The following is a 21,011-nucleotide window of genomic DNA, read 5'->3' as shown; positions in this document are numbered from 1 at the left end:
GTCAGCTTTTCTTTCTAAAGACTACTTAATTCTTTCTAGTTGTTTTAATTTGCTTGCCTTTGGAGTGGTTGAATTGAAATATATGATAAAATATGAGCCATACCAGCTTTTAACTCTGCATATTTTACTTGTTTTTAAATTTTCTTTTGGAGGAAAATGTGAAGTGGTATGTCCTGAAAAACATGTAGATACTGGTTTGCTAATTTATAAGGACTTGAGTTAATTTCTATGATCTTTTCCAATAATAACATATGGTCTGTTTCTATCCTGCTTTTAGAACTTACACTGCTTTTCACGTAAAGGAAATCCTTGTATAATTAAGTCCACTTAATATGTCTGTTTTGTGTATTGGAAAGATTGGTGATGCTATTAAATAATATACCTCAATATAACAACATAGTGAATTTATTTTTGGTTTAGAAAATTAGGTTTATGAAAGTACAATTTTATTATTAGAAGTTTGATATAATTTTTTATTATTTGCCAACCTTCTGTTTTGTTTAAACAGCATTCACTTTCCTCCACCTTATTAGTCTTCTGAAAATTCCAAATATTCAGATATACAGAAAAGTTAAAAGAATAGAATAATGAACACCTGTGTACCCTTCACTTAGATTCTTTATCTATTGTTAACATTTTGCCACATTCGCTTTCTCTCTAAATAGTTTAAATTTTTTTCTGAACCATTTCAATGTAAGTAGCAAAAAGCATAACATTTTTTCCCTAGAATATTTCAGTGTGTTCCTCCTAAAAACAAGGACATTTCCTTAATAACAATAATATTATTAGCACACTCAAGACAATTATTGTTGATAAAATACTATTATCTAATATACAGAGCAAATTGCCCCAATCATCTTCAAAATGTTCTTTCTAATTTTTATTTATTGTTTTATCCAAGACCCCATCAAAGATCACAAATTGCATCTGGTCACCATGTCTTTTGTTTGTTTCCTTTTCATCTAAAATTGTGCCCTTGCTGACTTTTTTTTCTTTCTTTTTGTCTTTCATTACATTGACATTTTTGAAAAATTCAGGCCAGTCCCCAAATTTGCATTTGACTAATTATTTGACTAATTATTTCACTAGATTTAGGTTACATTATTTAAAATATGTTTTTATTGACTCTAGAAAGAGAGGAAGGGAGAGGGAGAGAGAGAATGAAACATTGATGATAGAAACATCCATCAACTGCCTTCTACACACCCACTACTGGGGATCGAGACCACAATTTGAGTGTGTGCCCTGAATGGGAATTTCTCTCAGTTCATGGGACGATGCTCAGCCTACTGGTCCACACTGGCCAGAGCTAGCTTCAGTATTTTTGGCAAGAGTTCTACATAGATGATTTTTGTCTAACCTGTCTAGCCAGCTAGGTAGTAAAAATGGAATTCTATGAATTTTTTAAGTATCTATTGTACAGTAGAATATGGATAATAATAAACCAAATTAAAATATGTAATTTAAACAAATATTTTTAAAGTCATCTGTTTTATTTGAAAATAGTCTTCAATGTATTCATTTTACTTTATCACAGTTCTTTAAGATAGTCAGAGAAGGCTGAAGTCAGTCCTGTTGTATAGATATATTATTTCTATTTTTCAAGTGAAGAAATATACTCAGAGGAGATAGAACTTGTCTAGCTAATAAGGAAGATTATATAGCTCACTCTGTAATGGGTAGAAAAAAAAAGTCAGGCTCAATCCCCAGCCCCAGTAGAGGCATGTGTGGGAAGCAATCAGGAGGCAACCAATTGATCTGACTCTCTCACATTGATGTTTCTCTCCCTCTGTCTCTCCCCGTCCCATCCACTCTCTGAAAATCAGTGGAGGAAATATTTTCAGGTGAGGATTAACAACAAAACAAAACAAAAAACACAAAACAGTTGTGGGCTGTGTTTCCTGTTCCCCATAGATTGCTGGACTAGATTTGGAAGCCAAAACTTGACTTATTCCTATCTCCATACCCACTCGTGAGTCAGTTTTGAAAGTAAAAAAGTAGCTCTGGAATGAGGTTCTGATCCTGAAACCTCAATCTACCTCTCAATGCAATGATTTAGGACAGTTATAAGGGAATTCCTCTATTGTTGTAGGCAGTATATCTTTATTTTCTTGTCTGATGGCAAGGGTCTAATTCCTGAAAAGTGCTTAACAATGTTTACATGGCCTGACTGAATTGACCTTTTTCAATTGTGGTAATAAAGCTGATAACCTAGCAACTAACAGGATTCTGTAGTCAATCAACTCCTTTATTAAGATGATTGAAATCAGCATACTTAGAAATCCCAGTGGTGGCTCTGCAATTGACCATTACAAATTCACAGGAAAATGATGAATCTAGTAATTTGTATAAACTCGCCTTAGACTTGGGAACAGCATAGGTTATCTTTGACCCTGAGAACTGATGACAGATACCTCTTACATTGTTTGTGACTTTTGTCAAAAGTACAAAAGGGAATGTAATATTAAACTATGACATAAGATTAAGGTTGGGAAGGTTAATATCATTTACTGGTACTTGCTAATCTCAAAGATTATACAGATGGGAAAGTCTTCCATTCTCTAGCTTTGCAATATTGTCATCTTAATTTTTTTCCAGCGCTGAATTCCTGCCCTTTCTCTACAGAAGCTTTTCTTTCTGCAGTTCCTACTTCCACCTCAGGTTTTCTTTGAACTCTTCTATTCACCTGAAAACTTCACTCTTAACAGTAAATTCCACCGGTCTCCTTGTTTACTTGTGTCAAATATTAACTGGGTCAAGACATTTATTTGTTAACTTATGAAAACACAACTGTTATATAATTATACCTCCTATTTAAAATAGTTTAGATTTTTTTCTCAATTTATAGAATTATTCAGATTTACAGAAAAGTTGAAAATACCTTTGTGTTCACTTGTATACCACCTAGAATCAACAGTTAACCTTTTGTCATAGTTGTTTTATCCTTTTTTTAAAAGGGGGGCTAACTGCTTTACATTTATCTAATTTTTAATCAACTTTATGGTGGTAGAGTTCACATAAAATAAAATTCACCAATTTTAAAAAGTACATTTTGATAATTTTGGCAAATATACAGTTGTGTGATCATTGCTATAATCATTGCATTACAGTTTTTTTGTTTTTAATCATTTTTGGTGAGAAGTTCTGTTCAGCAAATTTCAATTATGCAGTAGTGTTATCAGCAATACAATAGTGTTAATAATAGTTACCCTGTTTTATATTAATCTACAGACCCGGTGCACAAAAATTGTGCACTGGGGGGGGGGGGGGGGAGTGCCCCTCAGCCCAGCCTGCACCCTCTCCAATCTGGGACCCCACAGGGATCGGGCCTAAACCAGCAGTCGGACATCCCTCTCACAATCCGGGACTGTTGGCTCCCAACTGCTCGCCTGCCTGATTGCCCCCTAACCATTCCCCTGCCAGCCTGATCGACGCCTAACTGCTCCTCTGCCAGCCCTATCGCCCCCAACTGCCCTCCCCTGCAGGCCATCTTGTGGCTGTGGGTGCCGCCATCTTTGAGGGCATGGCAGTCATTTAGCATATTCCCTCCTTATTGGCTGTGGGCACCGCCATCTTTGCAGCCTGCTGCTCAGTCGTTTGATCGTCCCTCACTAACCCCCCTGTCGGTCTGGTCGCCCCACGCAGCCTGTTTGGTTGTCCGTTTGGTTGTGATGGTTGCTTAGGCTTTTATATAGATAGATCCTTAGACCTTATTCATCTTACAGCTGAAAGTTTATAAAGCCTCTTATCTATATTTTTTTCTGACCCATTTGAAATATATGTACAATACCATTATCACAGCTAGGCAAATTAACAATAATTTTCTTATATCATCTAATATCCATTTCATGCTCAAATTTTCCAATTGTCCCCAGAGTGTTTGTTTAGCTTTTACTTTCAATCTAGGATTATTTAAATATTGTGTCTCCTTTGTTCTTCTGAATTGCAAATTAGGTCCAGAGGCTTGATTAGATTCTTTTAAAATATTTTTACAAGAATATTTCATGGATATGACAGATACTTTATAGAGCATCCTTTTCAGAGACACATGATATCAGGTGGTCTGCTTATTGACAATGCTGGGTTAAGGTGGTGACCACTAGCTCCCCCAGTATATAGGTAAGCTTTCCTCTTTACAGTTAGCAAGTGCTAGTGTAAAAGGTAATACTTTGTGATTGCCCTTGCCTAAATGAGTCATGACCTTGCAGATTGCATATGTTTTCTCATACTGTCCTTCCTTGTACATATATTAGCTGGCATTCTTTGTGTTCTTTTTGAGGAGTTTTCTCATCGAGTAGGAATGAATTACAGTCCCTCCTGAAAAGACAGGATAAATGTTTAATCTTTAAATTGCCAGTTTTCAGAGTAAATAATTGGTATTGCATATTGGTATTATATTTGCAATATGTATTGGAGTGATGTTACCCCTCCAGAAATAGCAAAGGAATGTCCCCAAGATTACAGTAAACTTACAGCTTTTTATCTACTCCGTGTTTTAAATTACTTGGTTTTCAAATATAAGGTCCATGTCTTAATTGTTCTTTTGTTAACTTTGGAAATGTTTAAAGGATACATGCTATTAAAACAGGAACTTTGATAAATGTCAGCATGGCATTTTCTGATATGTAGGACAGGTAAACACCAAGTAAAACTTTTAAGAATAATTTTTTTTTTTCAGTTTTTAGTATATTTCCAATGCTGAGGCTCTAAGATCTTTTTATGCTTAATAATGTTAAATATTAAATACAAATCAGAGTTCCTTTCTTTTGATTGTCTTTCTTCTCTCATGATTTAGAAAATAATAATTTTGCCTGATGCTACTTAAAAATTATGTGAAAACATGCATTTTGCAGTTGCTAAGGTATATTAGTAATAGTTCTGTTATTTTGATCACAGGATTTGTTCTTTAACTATAATTCTTGTCCTTCTAAAGTGGCATTTCCTGTAAGGCTAAGTCAGTTCATTAATTTTCATAGGGAGCCATCTGTGGAAATAGTCACATTAAGGAAAGAAAAGCCTAAAAGCTATTCCCCTCTTCTTTTCAATCCAAATTTGAAAGGATGATTTACTTCAAAGTGATTGCTTCAACTTCAAAAAACTTCCTTTGAATGTTGTTGAGTAAGACATTCTCAATAAGGGGTACTTAACTGGAGCCACTGAATCTCCTATACATTGTAGAAAGCATTTATTAACCAGAGTTTTACCCATTGCCAATAGGGTGGGGAGTGGAATGGAAAAGAAGTATGGGCCTTTGAGATCAATAGTCTTTTCTTGATTTGAAATATTATGCATCACTTCATTTTAACGAATAATAAAATCTCTACTAAACAAATCAATAACACTACTTGGGGTGATAGACCTTTGTTAAATTGTCTTGAATTTGCTTTTAACCATTATTTTTATAATAGATCCTAGCAAGCAAAATTATTATAAAGCACATGGGATTTTCTTTGAATTATTTTAATCCTCTTAATGTCTGAACCCTATTAACTATTCATACTGACCTTTATAAATATAGAAAAAATGATTTTTTTCAACCACCTTTTCTTTTAGTAGGAGTTTATGTCTGATTTCATTGACATAAACTGAAAATAATTATATCATATCACACTAGTACTAATTATACCTAATGCTTGGTTTAATTTATGGTTATACTTTACATATTTCAAACATCTCTTGTCATATGTTGTGAACATATGCTTTATTTGTTATTAGAATATATATAAAGACAAATCTTTATTTTAGCCAGCAACATTGTTATTCTTATTGATATACAGAGTGTCCCATCTTTGACTACTGGGAGCCTCATCAAGTTGGTCCATTAGATAAAACCCAAATAATCTTTGATTTCTGGTAGGACAAGATATTCCAGATTCATCCTGTACATTTCCTGACCCAGGCTGGGAATCGGCCATTTCTCTAAAGAGCTCTGATTCTTTTTAGTGGGAAAGGGTATTTACAGACCATAATCTGGGTACATAGTAGATTTTTTAAAAAAGTCATGTAGTCAAAATTCATAAATCTGTCCTGATCTAGTAATTTTCCATCACCATAGATATGGAACATGCAGCATACTTATAATTCAAACTAATGAACAGCCTAGAAGAAAATTTCCTTTGACTTCAGAGTTAATTATATTTTGTTACAAAATTGGTTTCTCAAATTATATTTTTATTGACTTCAGTTGGCTATGGAAGGTTGTAGTTCAATATGTGCTGGTTGACAAAAGATGAGCCAGTGAGGATTAAAATTTCACAGTGAATAATCTCAAATCTATCCTCAAATCAATACAAATAAAGTGTGCTAAATCAACTAGAAGGTTTGGGATTATCAAAACAAGACAACAAATTCTGACCTTGGACAGAACATAAAGTTTCCTCATCTATAAATTAAGGAATTGAATTAGACACTATCTCTGGGATCTGATACTATCAATGTAAAACTTTTTATTATTATCTTAGTTGTTCTTTTTCTCATTCTCTTATTCATTAATACCTTTCAATCATTTAGCAGCAATAGTGGAGGCAAAAATACCTAACTTCTTTCCCTTCATATCTTCCTTTCAGGAGATACTTCCATTATCTCTACATTGTGTGAGCACATGATAACAGTTCTAAAAGTCACCTTCTGTTTTCTAATCTATTCTTTGTTTGAGAAGTGAAGTCCTGAATAACATTATACTTTGCCCACACTGAAAAATAGCTTGCATGAACTTTCTGACATCAGAAACTTTTTTAAATCACTTTTTCTTTGCCATGCAGCTTTTTGGTTTAAAATTTTCCCATTAGTTAAATTAATTTGGGTGATAAAATATAGAACTTAATTCAAATGATCTAATTTGTGCTCATTAGCACCTTTTAAAATCCTCTCATGTTTTTTTTTAAATAGCATTATTTATTGTTACCAGGGTTAATGAAGTGTGTATAGCATTTATATATTATTATGTTATATTCTCTTAGATGGATATAAATGATTTAATCAGGTTTGTTACTTAGCTATTTTCATTTGAAAAGATACCTTGCTATTATTTTAAAATGTGTATATTCATCTATAAGAAATCAACACTTTTATTTAAAAGTGGAATCTGTTTTAATCCTACATACAAAAGGTAGTCAGAAATTTGTTTTAAGATGGATTTAGGTGGAGGAAAGCACAATTTCAGCAACAAGAATATTTTATATTTTATTGTTAGGGGTTTTAAAAAATACTAACACCAATAAAGCATTCTCCATTACCCTTTGCCGAGTCAGCATTCAGTTAATCTGATAAAGAATCATATTAAAGATTCTTTCTAGAGCTAAGTCATTCTCTTCTAATGATAATAAGCTTTATACTTAAAAAGACTGAGTACATGCATTCAGGCTCCAAGGATGCCATTTGGGGCAGCATTTTTTTTATATTTATAAATAACTACTTAAAAAGATTTAAATCTCAACATTTATTACCAATGCGTAGGAGTATAAAAATACCTGTTATGGTAAAATTAAAATGCTGGTCATAATTCCATTACAATTCTCTGAACTCACATTCGTACATTTTTTAAATGATATTTGTGATGCTCCAGATTTTTCAAGTTATGTTGCTACTTTATATAGCATACATTTTTCCTCTTGTGATTTTTTAATAAGAATTCCTTCAGGAAAGAACTTATGTAGTATGTAGTGTTCACTGCATGTATATACCCATATTTCAGGGATGGATAGATTTTTTTTTTCCTAACTCTGCTACTTCCATAATTTCCACATCGACATTATTATATGAGTGTGTTGGTTTTGGTGTGACTTTACAGTCTCTCTTCACTCTATACTATCAAAGTGAAGAATTTCTTCTCATTCTTAACCAGCTTTTATAACTGCCAGCCAAATATTCTTCTGCACACATTCCGGTAGGCTTAACCACATTCCTGTAGAACTGCTTTACCCGATAGAGTAACCACCAGCCATCAGTAGCTGTTAGGCTCTTAAAGTGTGGCTGTCCAAATTGAGATGTTCTGTAAGATAGACTAGAGTTTGGAGACTTAGCATGAACAATGAATCTAAAATATTTCAAAAAATATTTTATCTATTATATGTTAGTATTCTGGATATGCTGGGTTACATAAAATACACTACTTTAAAATAATTTAATAATTATTACATAATTGTTTTCACCAAATTTCTCTTATTAAATGTGATTAGAAGAAAACCTTACATATGTGGCGCACATATATTTCTAATGGATATGCGTAGGCAGCCAAATCCCGATCTTTGCATAATAGATTGTTCTATTCCAGACGTTACCCACTAAGATTCCTTGGAAACTACATGTAGTTTCAAGCTTGTCATGTGGCATGGCAATGCCTGTATATGACTTGGGAATAGACTTATCTCTTCTATATGTAAACAGAATAAACATCACCACAATGTCATACATAGTAACACTCAGAAAACCAGTTTAGGCTATCAAATGAATGAAATCATTGCCTTTGTTCTAGAGTCTTGCATTTAACATTTGAAAAATAATTTTTATAATTATGAGAATGATATTACTTTATGGATCTTTGACTATGAGGTTTATAAATGAATGCTACATATGAAATCAATGTTAATGGGGAAAACCTAACTGTTTGGGTACAGTAAACACTAAGTTATGGTTTTATTGCTTTGACTGATAACACTATATATTATGCATGAATAGTCGAATAAGAAACATACTTTACTGATTCTCTTGCTGTTGAAAATATATTTAATATAATTCACATTACCATTATGACATACTGTACTTATTTCATTGCAGATTTTAAGATGTATATAAAAGATAGCAAACTCCTACTTAAACTGAGATAGCAAAATAGTATTTGTTTTAATCTCATGTAATCTAAGTGCCATATGTAGCATACTTTGAAACATTACTTAGTATTTCTCATAAAGCTTTTTTATAAATCCTCTATATTTGAATTTTAATATTGAAAATTCTCAAATTTACATATTTTAAATGATTGGCAATAAGATTATAATTGCATTTGGTGTAAATACAGTTGTTAAGCAATAAAACATTTATTTGATCATCACAAAAATATTCTCTTGTAAAACACCAATTTTTTCTTAATTTTTAGGAGACCAGAATTCGGGCAATGGAGAATACCAAGAAAAGAGTCTATAATTTCTCTGTCACCAACCCTGTTTCTGGACAGGCTGTAGCTCATATTTTTGCAGCTGACAATAAAGAAGATCTTCAGAAGTGGATGGAAGCCTTCTGGCAGCATTTCTTTGATCTTAGTAAGTAGATGTTTGGATGTTCTGGTAGTATATTCATATATCCTGAAAGGATACATACAGCAATATAAATATTGAAATTATACATATTATAACCTTATAGTTTGTATCAAGAAATTTTTATGTTCTTAAATAATATGGTAGTATATCACCAGTACAATGATGCTTTTTTCTCTTAACCTTTCCCCAGTGCCTGACTGACTAGTATAGTAACAGTGTACCTTTGAATCTAGTATTCCTACCTTTTACTTTTTTAAAGAAATCTATGATATATTAATTATTAAAATATTCAAAACTCAACTTAATGAATACAAATGATGATTTTAAATAGTTTCTTACAAGAATGAAGTCACACTATGCACTGAAGACATTCTGACATTTTTTTTCATGTTAAGACAATTTCATATTTTAGAAAGTGGGAACTAGATGATTTTCATTGAAGAGATACTTCTATACAAATACATTTTGTTTTCATTGATGAATACAATTATATAGGTTTCAAGTGATACATCATCTGTATATTGCATTGTGTGCCCACCACCCAAAGTCAAGTCTTCTTCCATCACCATATATATGGCTCCCTTTACCCTTTACTACCCACCCACTTCTTTTCCCACTGGTAACCAACATACTGATGTTTGTGTCTGAGTTGTTGTCTTTCTTGTTTGTCCTTTTTTTTTTTTTTTAACATTTTAACCCTTTGCTGTCGTTTGTCTACTCTCAGCCACCAAAGCTTTTTTACCGTTCCGGTCGTATGTCTGCTCTCAGCCACCACAGCAAGGAACCGTACGAATCTTAACGCTATTCATTCATGTATCCGTTCATAATTTCTCTGAAAGCTCTTAAGTGTCTAAGCGACCTTGTCACGAACCAAAACATTGCCCCGACAAATCGGAGATATCGAAACTCAATATAAACAAACGCGGTCGTTCCACACTTGCCATGCAAAACACCGGCGAGTCAGTCGCCTTTTGAGAGGGAAGAAATCGACAAGCTTCGGAGATACTTCGCAGAATTTCAAATAAAGCTTTGCAAATTACATTTAACTGTAATTAGGCATTCTCGCTTGTTAAGATATTTCAAAATAATACTCCAAAATGGCAAAAAGAAAGTAACCGAAAGAAGTGTACTGCGAATCTGAAAGTAACGATGAAGAGTTTTATTTTGGCACCTTGAATACTGACTCTGACGTAGAAAGTGATAACGTTTGTAGTGATTCTACTAGTAGTGACGTAGTTCCAAAAAAGAATTAATAAATCTTGTTTATCCTTCATAATCTTGCATGTTATGTATCACTGCTCTTTCAATGGAAACTAATTCCGACCAGTACGACACCCATGTCCAAATTTAATACGACCGCAAAGGGTTAAATATGATTTTTTTCCTTTATTCTTGAGAGGAGGGGAGAAGAGAGAGAAGAGCGAGAGAGGGAAAGATCGATGTGAGAGAGAAACATCGATGGGTTGCCTTCTATACACACCCTGATCATGTGTGTGCCCTGAACCCACAACCTGGCTATGTGTGTGCCCTGACTGGAATTGAACCCTCTACTATTTCATGTATGAGACAACGCTCAACCAACTGAGCCTCCCTCTCCCCCAGTCCAGGATACATTTTTTGCTTTCAATTTTAATCCCACATGTGAGTGAAATCAATATGGTTCTTAACTTTTTCTGACTTACTTCACTTAGCATGATATTCTCAAGATCCATTCATGTTGATAAGCCATCTGAGGAATAAAAAACTTCTCTAAGATAGTGATGATCCTAAAATATTGAAATGTTTAGAAGACTCATTTTCCTGTAACCTCCTGTTAACTCCAGATTTCTTATAATATCATCTTGGACATCATCCAAAGAGATTTTTTTTTTTAAATCGTAGATATTGTTTTTCAGTTTCAATAATACAGTTCAATGGCATGGATTATAAAACAATGCTATAGTAATGTAATAGAGTACCACTATATAAAATATGTGAGGCTCTAATTGTCTCAATTTCATGAGGAATTTTATCAGCAGGAAAATACTGAAATTGGATATTGAAAATGTAGACTATTGATAATGGCTGTTTCTAATCAAATTAAGCCTACAGTTAGATTCAACCAGTATTTTACATCTTTAGAATGCTTTTCTGTAGAATTACAAAGTAGAGCTATTTGCAAACAATTGTAGTTACTTCCTAGAAATCATACTTAGAGACATTTTAGGACTTCTTCCAGGCTCTTTGGGGGAACTCCATAAAAGAGTTAATATCTGCAGTCCTTAGATTAAGTTTTATAAGCCTACTGTGATCCATGGCCTGGTCAAGTACTGTAGCAATGGCTAGGAAGGAGGCAAAAGGAGAACTAAATTTGATTACCTTCCACATACCATATGGCTTCATTTATTTCTCATAACATCTCAGTGATGTAGAAATTATTTCCCTCTGCTCTAAAGATGAGAAAATTGAGTCTGAAGAGGTTTCTAGTTTGCCACAGGGAATCAGAGGGAGGACTTCTTCATGGCCTTGGATTCTTTAGGACTTGTTTTTCCTTAAGTACTATCCCTCAGCATTTAGTAGATGTTTAAATATTTGTTCCATGCTTATCAGCATGCATCACATTTCTTTCTTTTAAAATTTCAGCTATCGTAGGTGTATTGCCTAAAGAACAACAACTTCTTTTTGTTTGCTAATCACAGCTAAAATTTTAACTGCTTCCCTAAATGCTGTAATTTAGAGAATCTGTCTTACAAAACACTGTAATTTTTAGAAAATAATTCTGGTATTTTATAATTTTTATATACATAAAAACAGGGAGAAAAGGTAAAAAAAAAAAAAAAAAGAAAGTAAAAATTCCAGGATATTATATAGTTTGGATATCAACTTCTACTAGATGATCTCATGTTTTCATTCTCCAGATAGGGTAAAATAATTTATCATGCTAAAAATTAGAGGGATAAGAATCTCCTGGCGTTTTTGTACTCTCAAAGTAACAAGAAAGTGATGACAGCAAGGTTCTCAGGTCTGGCTATTTCTTTAGTACTTAATATTTGAGGGGTAAAATCTGCCAATCTATCTGATTTTTAAAGTATAAATTATATTACATTTGTACTTTAGAATTCATTGTGTATAGAGAAAGGAAGCAAAGATGGAAGTGTTTATACTATCCTAAAGATTGACTTGAACTTTAAAATTTTTACCTTCTTACTGGTAAATGTAGCCTCTTGTGATTGTAGGAGAAATAATGATGTGTAGAACAAAGTAGAGAATAGATATCCAGGGCAAAATAAAGAGTAATTTAACATTTAGAGCCATTTTCAATAATTTGACTCCATTTAAGAATAGAAAATTAGAAGAGTAAGATATTAGAAATCATAAGGAAACATTAATGGAACTAGTTCTGTTTAGCCTGTAGAACACTCTTGAGTGGAGGTTGGGAGGCAAAGGGGATGGAATAGTTAATTTTAAATTCTTTTCCCATATAATTATTTTAATCATTTTTAAAATTATAGTTTACATTTAGTATTATTTTGTATTAGTTTCAGGTATACAGAACAGTAGTCAGACAACCATACACTTTACAAAGTGCTTCCCCAGATATTTCCAGTACCCCCCTGGTACTATGCATAGCTATTATGTGTAATAGTTCATTTTTAATATTTGAAAGCTAACAAACATGTAAAAGAGGAATGCTACTTGTCTTGGATGATCAAAAAGGGTAGAGCTAGGAATGGTGGGCCAAAAATAATTTTTTTAATATTTAATAATATGAATATTGAGTTACATAAGCAGCTTAACATAACAGATTACTTTGGGAATATTATAACAATAAATATTGTGGGAAACATCTTCAATATACAGATTTTATGTGCATAAAATATGCATTTAATATTTTATACTGGGTCTTTATTTTTGTGTTAGCATATTGGCAGCATGTGTAACTGTGCATACTAATTTTTTCACTGGTAAATGTTTCAGTTGTAAAGTCTTGACCAGTGAACATACCACCTTTTTGTACCTCAGACTTCAGTAACACATGGGATAATGTGGCTTTATATTCCAATTTTCAGCATGATTAGTATTCTGCTACCAGTTTAATCATCAAAAGCTTTCATCTATCAATATAGAGAAAATACTGCACTTTATAATTTGTGTAAGATTTGACAGAGAAATGTTTGCTAGTTTAAAGTGTTTCATTATTTTTCCATTAGATATGGCCTTTTTTCCTGCCCTCAAGAAGGAAAGCTGGCTTTTATATATTTATCTAAAAAAGGAAGTGGAGGGGAGGAATAAGTTATCAGATCTCAGATCCTACTAGATTTAAATTCTGCAGGGCAACCTTTGAAGCCTCAACTCAAGATTTTATTCCCTTTATGAGTTGCTATGTGAGTTATTTTGAAATTTTTATGATATTCTGTATTTAGCGTTATAATAAAACATACTGAAAGGTTTTCATGTTGCTTAACTATTTAAGGTGATGGATTTAAAATTTATGCATATATTACCATATTGCTATGACAGACTTAAAACAACAGAAATGAATATCTAATTTGACTAAACATGAAATGTCTTTAGTTTTTAAGCCATGGAAAATAACTCAGATGGGTATTGAATATGGAGATTGAGGATATATTAAAAGGAAAAGAAATACAGATCATAAATCAGTCTAAAAAGGCACATGTGTATTACATTTACTTTTCTACTGATGTAAGATTTTAAGAATGGTGAACCTCAATAACTTAAACTTGTATAATACGAATATATAGACACATAGTTTCTTACACAGTTGTTATTCAACTTGCAGGTGCACAATAAATATATAAAGCTTAAGGGTTTTTATATTCACTCAGAAGAAATAAATCTGAGAATTTTATTTTAAAATGAAAATAGTAAAATGCAATAAAAGAAAAATTGTTGTCCACACTTTTAAAGTTTAATTTAATTTGAAATAACTTATTCAAGAGGTGTGTGGGTTTTTTTTAAATTATTCAATAAATTAGATTCTGTTAGAATTTTGAGTGTTCTGTTTTTATAGTAATAGGCTTTTGTATACCTTTTACTTAAATGAAAATTCATTGTTTTTCTAGAGTTGCATGATTTTTTAAAAGCACAATAATCACCTTGAAGAGGTAATTGTTAAATAACCAATTTTTATTTAATTAGAATTCTCAAAGTTGAGATCATTTTTGTGAACCACTATTCCTTTTTTCCTACTTCCTCCTAGAACTGTATTTCATTTGATTTTTTATCTTTAAATTGTCTTAATTACTGGACATTTTTATTTAATTTTTAAAAGAAAAGAATTTGTACAAACTTTTGCCATACATAGAAATTTTAGTTATTGACCATTTAGTGAAGTAGTGCAGTATTTAATAGCCTAGAGATCTTAAGCTTAATATCTGTGCATAGAATTTTATTTGTAAAATAGGTAACTTTTATGCCTAGACTTGGACTTTAAAATATACATAATACTGTATTTTTGTGGCTTTCTTAAGATAATGCTTTATTTTCAAAGCAAAAAATGTGTTGATATCTATTAAAAATGAAATATACTACTTCACATTTATACTTTAAACTAGCCTGCCTTTTCTGTCTTTCTTAGGCCAATGGAAGCATTGTTGTGAAAAACTTATGAAAATTGAGATTATGTCACCACGGAAACCACCTTTGTTCTTGACAAAAGAGGCAACCTCAGTCTACCATGATATGAGTAAGTGGGGATTGTCTTTTCTAAGCTGCAGGCTAACAAAAACAACATTGTCCATATTCAAGCAGCTTATTCTATTGATATTAAAATGCTAAATTTTTCAGGACACAATGAAAATGAATGAAAAAGACTATGATTATAGACTGAAGAACTCATGTTTAATAGATGAATTAATACAAAATTAATGAATACACATTTTTTGTAGTTTGAATGCTTAACAAACAAATGTTAAGGTTTCAAATGGGATGAAGGTGCACTAAAATAAATGTTAGCTGAGTAGCTGATAAAAATTCTGAAAATGTAAAATTGCAGATTGTGAAATATAATAATGTTTAGTAATTTTTTGTATTACATTTGTTTTAAAGTAGTGTTGATAAATGAATATTAATAAATGGAAGCTTTTGTGTCGGGCAAAAAAAATTGGTGAAGTTTAATGCTTTGGAAAATTAAAAATTTTTAGACTCAATAGTATTTCATTTTCTCATACTTTGAAGGATATTATCTTTGTAGGATTGCCTCGGTGAACAGTGTTGTGAATAAGCACAAGTCAAGATTAAATTCTAGTTTTTTTTGTCCCCAATGTCCCTGCACTCACATGTACCTGAAAATGTTAGATTACAAATGATACATTTAAGTTTACACATTTATCTCTGTGTTTTTTTTTTGGTTTTGTATTGTTTTGTTTTTGTTTGTTTGTTTTTTCTTCTTTATTAATCAGGGAAAATTTCACCCACTATTCTTATCACCAAAATGGTATCAGGGCTTCACTCTTTCTCTGGGTTTTTGGTCTTGGATTTTTACCCTATTAAAGAGACCTGCTGGTCTACGGGAAAGACTCCATTGTGTTTGTCCCAGTTTACATATCAGGCTTTTATAAAAATGAAAACCACTATTACCTAGAAGTCAGAATAGATTTTAAATTCAGGAAAGTAATTGAAAAAAATTCTGATGTAATTCTATTCCTTTGTAAGCTGAACATTACTCATTTACTTAGGAATACATGTATTTATGTATGCATATACATATACGTGTGTACATGTATGCACATGTGTGTGCAGTGCATAGTGTGTGATCTCCCATTTGGTTCTGTTGATATGGCTTTTTACAAGTTAATGATTCTTTAAAAACCACTTGCTATCCTAGTCTGTTTTTGATGGCTGTTATAGGTAGCATATTGGTTTGGAAAATAACTTAATCAGTTATAAGTATCTGTTTTGAATTTTTCCCATGTATTTTTTCTTAAAATTGTTACAGGCATTGATTCACCTATAAAACTTGAAAGTTTAACTGACATAATACAAAAAAAAATTGAAGAGACAAATGGAGAGTTCCTTATTGGTCAGCATGAAGAACTCTCACCACCTCCTTGGGCCGCACTCTTTGATGGTAACCATCAGGTGGTCATCCAGAAAGAGATATTATCTCCTGCAAGCAAGCAGTTACCTGATGGAAAACGGAAAAAGAGACGGGCTCCCCTTCCTCCTCCTGATAAAGCTCCATTCAGCTTAAAAACACAGAGCAACACAGATCTATTGGTTAAGGAAAATGGGGGGAAAACATGTGTATCTCAGACCTCGTCTTTGGATACCAAATCGTCAACCCTAGTGCATCACCTACAGAAACCAATGGCTGCTCCTCGAAAACTCCTTCCCGCCTGGAAAAATAGTTTAACTGATGGTGAAAACGCAGACACTAGGCCCAGTTTTGAAGCAAAGCCAGTGCCAACTCCAAGGCAGAAATCTATCAAAGACATTTTGGACCCTAGATCCTGGTTGCAGGCACAAGTATAGAAAACCCTTAATGTATAAAACATTAACAAAATGTGTAACTGTGAGGTTTGATTCAGAAGCGCTGTAGATGGAAATTATGTAGGTAATTAAGATGGTGGTTTAAATCAATAATGAATAAGCTATTAGGTATAAAAATGTTTTATAATGAAGAAATGCACTTCTCTTTTATTCTGATTTTGAGAATATAAGTGATTTCCCCAGCAGAATGCAAGAGGCACTCTCTAGACAATATCCTAATTGTTGGAAGGGTTAATTTATTCCTAAATTAATACCAGGCAGTGAACAAGAACTAGGCAGAAGAAAGCATTAAATTTTCTTTGGGGAGAGACTGTCTAGTAATTTAAAATGGTTAAATATGAACCATATTCTCATTATGAGAATTTTAATACTAATGGAATTTTTCAAAAGTTTTATTCAAACCACAAATTATAGAATCCACCCAAGAAAATTTCTTCTTAGCATTCTGGAATTCTCATCTAATGGTTCACTGGCTCTCATCTATTGTTTAACTCACTAGTTAACTCACTGACCTTTTAAATTCCTGGGATAAATTTTGGGATATTAAATTCTTCATCTTTAAAGGGAATTTGTAATGTGCTCCTTGATGAGCCCTGAAATCCTGGAGACATTAACTCTCATAGTGAAGCACATTTATTAGTTTAGAGAAAAGGTAGATGAAATGTTTTTTACTTCCATTTTTCTATGCATGGTGCTAATTTTCATTGTGACATAGGAATTTAGGGATGTGAGTAGCTGATTAACATCTTAAAATAAATTTAATACTTTAAAAAGCAGGTGGTCAATTAAAAAATATCAGAAAAGTGGGCCATGATAATAACTTTCAGAATTAATCCCCCTTTTAAAATTTTTAATTAGATTTCCTTCTTCTAGTAAGGTTTGATATCTGCTATTGATATTATTCATTAAAAGTCGTATTCTTACAATAAAGACATCAGAATCATTTCCATAGGAGGTAATCTCCATAGCAACCAATCATAGTGACCCAAACAGAATTATGAAATCTGTTTCATAAGTGAAGAATAAATAGCAAGAGATTAAGTACCTTACAGGAACAAAAAAAAAATCCATTTTTATATTAATACTTCTTGTAAACAAGAGCTGAACAGAATCTAATCAGAATTTCCAAATAAAACAGTTTCCATAAGGTGTCAGCAGTAGCACTAAAAATCTCAAATCACAGTGAACCCTAAATGTCATTGTAAGAAATAAGAATTAAATTACTGCCCTAAGTATAATCCCTAGAGATAATTTTAAAGCCCATAAGAACTCTATTTGGATCAGCACTACATTATTACAAAGTAAAATGAACACTTGACAAAAATAACATTAATTTAAATGGAGCCTTTCATTATTTTTAGATAGCAAAGTCTTTTTCATTTATATAGAATGATGTAACTGCCAGGTTACTTTTGTGTTTGCTCAGGATTCTAGTAAGAATTGGGACTCGAGGGAGCAAGGATACAAAAGGTCTCTTGTGACTGGCGACATCAGCATAGACCTAGTATTTGATGAGAAGGAAGCCCTATATGCTTGTCTGGAATTTAGAGACAAGCACATGTATAAACACCTAAGAAGATAGGATTAATTTATTTTTTCTAATTAGAAGGCTCTTGTAAATTTCTGTTGTGATTGCCAGTTTAGCAAATGGCATATTAAAAATCTAAAGGATTTTATTATTTTAATTTTTTTTTAACCTCACTGCTGTTTTTAACAGCATTTGTGACTCATTGCCACTAAATTACTGAGCTAGAAGGTGCTGTAAGGCAAAATTGTTCCTGAAACTGGTATCTAAAAAGCCTTCTTTATAACAAACCAGAGTTAAAACTTCCAAGTTATATTCTTGTCATTTCTCTTCATGCATATTATATCAAGAAGGCTTTAAGTTGTACAGGAAACAGAATTTATTCATAAAGAAATTACCTAGCAGTTGTTCCCTCAGTGGGGCTCTTTGAAGCAAGGCTGAAGTCCTTCTTCCTAGAACAATTTAGGTGAAACCTGACCAAGGCCTCCCTCCCCCGCCAAAATCATTCAAGCTGTTTCTAGGGGCCCATGTTAGAAAGCTGTTGAAATTGGGCTGAAGTCTTCAGCTGCACTTCCTTTGACATTGTTCTCATTAAATGTTAGTTCAGTTTTCCCCAAAGGTGTAATACAAAGTTGGATCTCTTCTCTCCCTCCTTTTCTCCTCCCTCCCTTCCTCTCACAGCAAAAAACAAAAACAAAAACAGCTCTAAAAATACTGAGTTAAACACTTTGCTAAGGAGTTCATCAAAAGAAGTATTTGTGCCCTCACTGATTTGGCTCAGTGGATAGAGCATCGCCTTGCTGACTGAAGGATCCTGGGTTGATTCTGGTCAAGGGCACATACCTTCCTTGCAGGCTCCTCCCAGGCCTGGGCCTCTGGTCAGGGTGCAGCCAATCAATGTGTTTCTCTCACATTGATATTTCTCTCTGTCTTTCTCTCTTCTACTCTCTAAAAATCAATGGAAAAAATATCCTCGGGTAAGGATTTAAAAAAAAGAAGTACTTGTTTCCTCATTTCCTAAACTGGAAGTTTATGACAGAGAAAAATATGCCATATAATAAAAGACATTTCAGCTTTTTATGAGGTGGCTTTTCACTTTCCTTATTTGTCTTTTTAATTTGTTTCTTGGTATATGAAGGCTATAAACTTGAAACAAAGGGTTAGCTGTCATATCTTGATAAAATAATTGGAGAAACGAAATAGACACTTTATGATACGATAATTCTGATGATCTGAAGATAATATCTTAGAAAATTACATTTACATCTCAAGCTCTGGGATATAAATTACAACAGCATTAAGATAGTATTTTTAATTGCTGCAAAGTGGGAACTTTTATGCAAAGGACAACAAAGACGTTTTATTACAAACACACACCTCCTTAGGTAAACAGTTTTTCAAAATGTCAGGCATGCCAACTTTTAGTGGGTTTTATTAAATCTTCCTCAACTGTCTGCAGTGCCCCCTGACTTCTTTTAAATAGATGTGCATATACGTTGAAAACTAAATCCATTTATTATAAATGCTTTATCTTTACCCTTTAGGATCCTACAAACTGTATTTTACCTGGTACTATATATATTTTTTTATTTTAGAGAGAGTGGAAGGAAGGGGGAAAGACAGAGAAACATCATTGTGAGAGAGAGCCATTCATTGGTTGCCTCCCACAGGTGCCCTGACCAACCTGCAAACTAGATAATGTGACCTTGACCAGAATCGAACCTGGACCCTTGAGTCCAAGGGCCAACACTCTGTCCACTGAGCCAAACTGGCTAGGGCTTACCTGGCACTACTTATTAAGAATGGAGGCCCCTTATTTAGAGACATTTCATGTGTGAGATATTTCTTTAGGCTTATGTTAAGCACCTTAGCCGCCTATCAAGAAGTTAATTAATTCAACACAAAATGAAATTGTAGGGCAGTTTGTATCAATTTATGTCAAATGCCATTTGACTATAACCACCTGTGTTGCCATGAGTGAGGAACAACCTTACCATATAAAGTGCTATACCATGAACAAAAAAGAGAAGGGTGTTGTCAGGAAAAATGTCTGCTCCTAAGGGTCAGAATTTATCAAAACTCATTGTTTTTTAAAGAGTGAATTATTGAGCAGTTATTAAACTGATCACCATTTATATCCTAGTAGTTTTCTTCAGTGTTCTATTTATCTTAAACTATAATGCAGATGGAGTTGACTTGCTGTACTTACATTTCAAAGACAGTTCAGTTTTTAAATGTTTACATGTTTATGTGTAACTGCTTCATTGTTAATAATAGTTGTATGAAAAATGGTTTATACTGAATTGTACATGGTCTTAGTTATTAGAAAAGATGTTTGAGTTTTTAAAGGATAAGATTTTTTTTTTTAATGGTAAGGTGTGTAATTTTCTGTGACATACTTGTATAATTGACATTGTATCTCTTATTTTTTAATTAAATGTGGATCAAGCTTCTGGATTAAAAAATATTATATCACGGAGTATATATATATATATATATATATATATATATATATATATATATTTAAAATACCAAACACTGGTAAGGAAACAATGAAGATATTTTCTAGCTTCTTTTCATAGGTACCCGCCCTGGGCTAGTCTGATAGAAGTAAATAGTTTTGTCAAGTCAGTTTAATTAAACAAAGACATATCCAGTAGCTGGTGCTAATTATTATGAGATTAATATTTGATAGCTTTGGTTGATATAACTAACATTTAATAAAATGTTTGTATGTA

General features: G+C 32.7%; 1 protein-coding gene across 2 annotated transcripts in view; it reads left to right on the top strand.

Annotated features, from left to right (window-relative positions):
- RTKN2 (rhotekin 2) overlaps positions 1 to 20,998 on the top strand; it is a 69,182-nt gene extending 48,184 nt beyond the window's left edge. For both annotated transcript variants that reach the window (XM_070432817.1, XM_070432818.1), the window contains 3 exons: positions 9,095 to 9,257; positions 14,836 to 14,943; positions 16,195 to 20,998. In XM_070432817.1, the coding sequence (XP_070288918.1) occupies positions 9,095 to 9,257; positions 14,836 to 14,943; positions 16,195 to 16,730 (807 nt within the window). In that variant the 3' untranslated portion in view covers positions 16,731 to 20,998. The remainder of the gene's footprint in view (positions 1 to 9,094; positions 9,258 to 14,835; positions 14,944 to 16,194) is intronic.
- The last annotated feature ends 13 nt before the right edge of the window (positions 20,999 to 21,011 follow it).

This window comes from Myotis yumanensis, unplaced genomic scaffold (assembly GCF_028538775.1).
Source record: "Myotis yumanensis isolate MYYU_CA2020_CCGP unplaced genomic scaffold, mMyoYum1.0.hap1 SCAF_13, whole genome shotgun sequence".
Classification (NCBI taxonomy): Eukaryota; Metazoa; Chordata; class Mammalia; order Chiroptera; family Vespertilionidae; genus Myotis; species Myotis yumanensis.
Note: the sequence above shows the minus strand (reverse complement) of the source record. Positions and strands in the feature narration are given on the sequence as shown.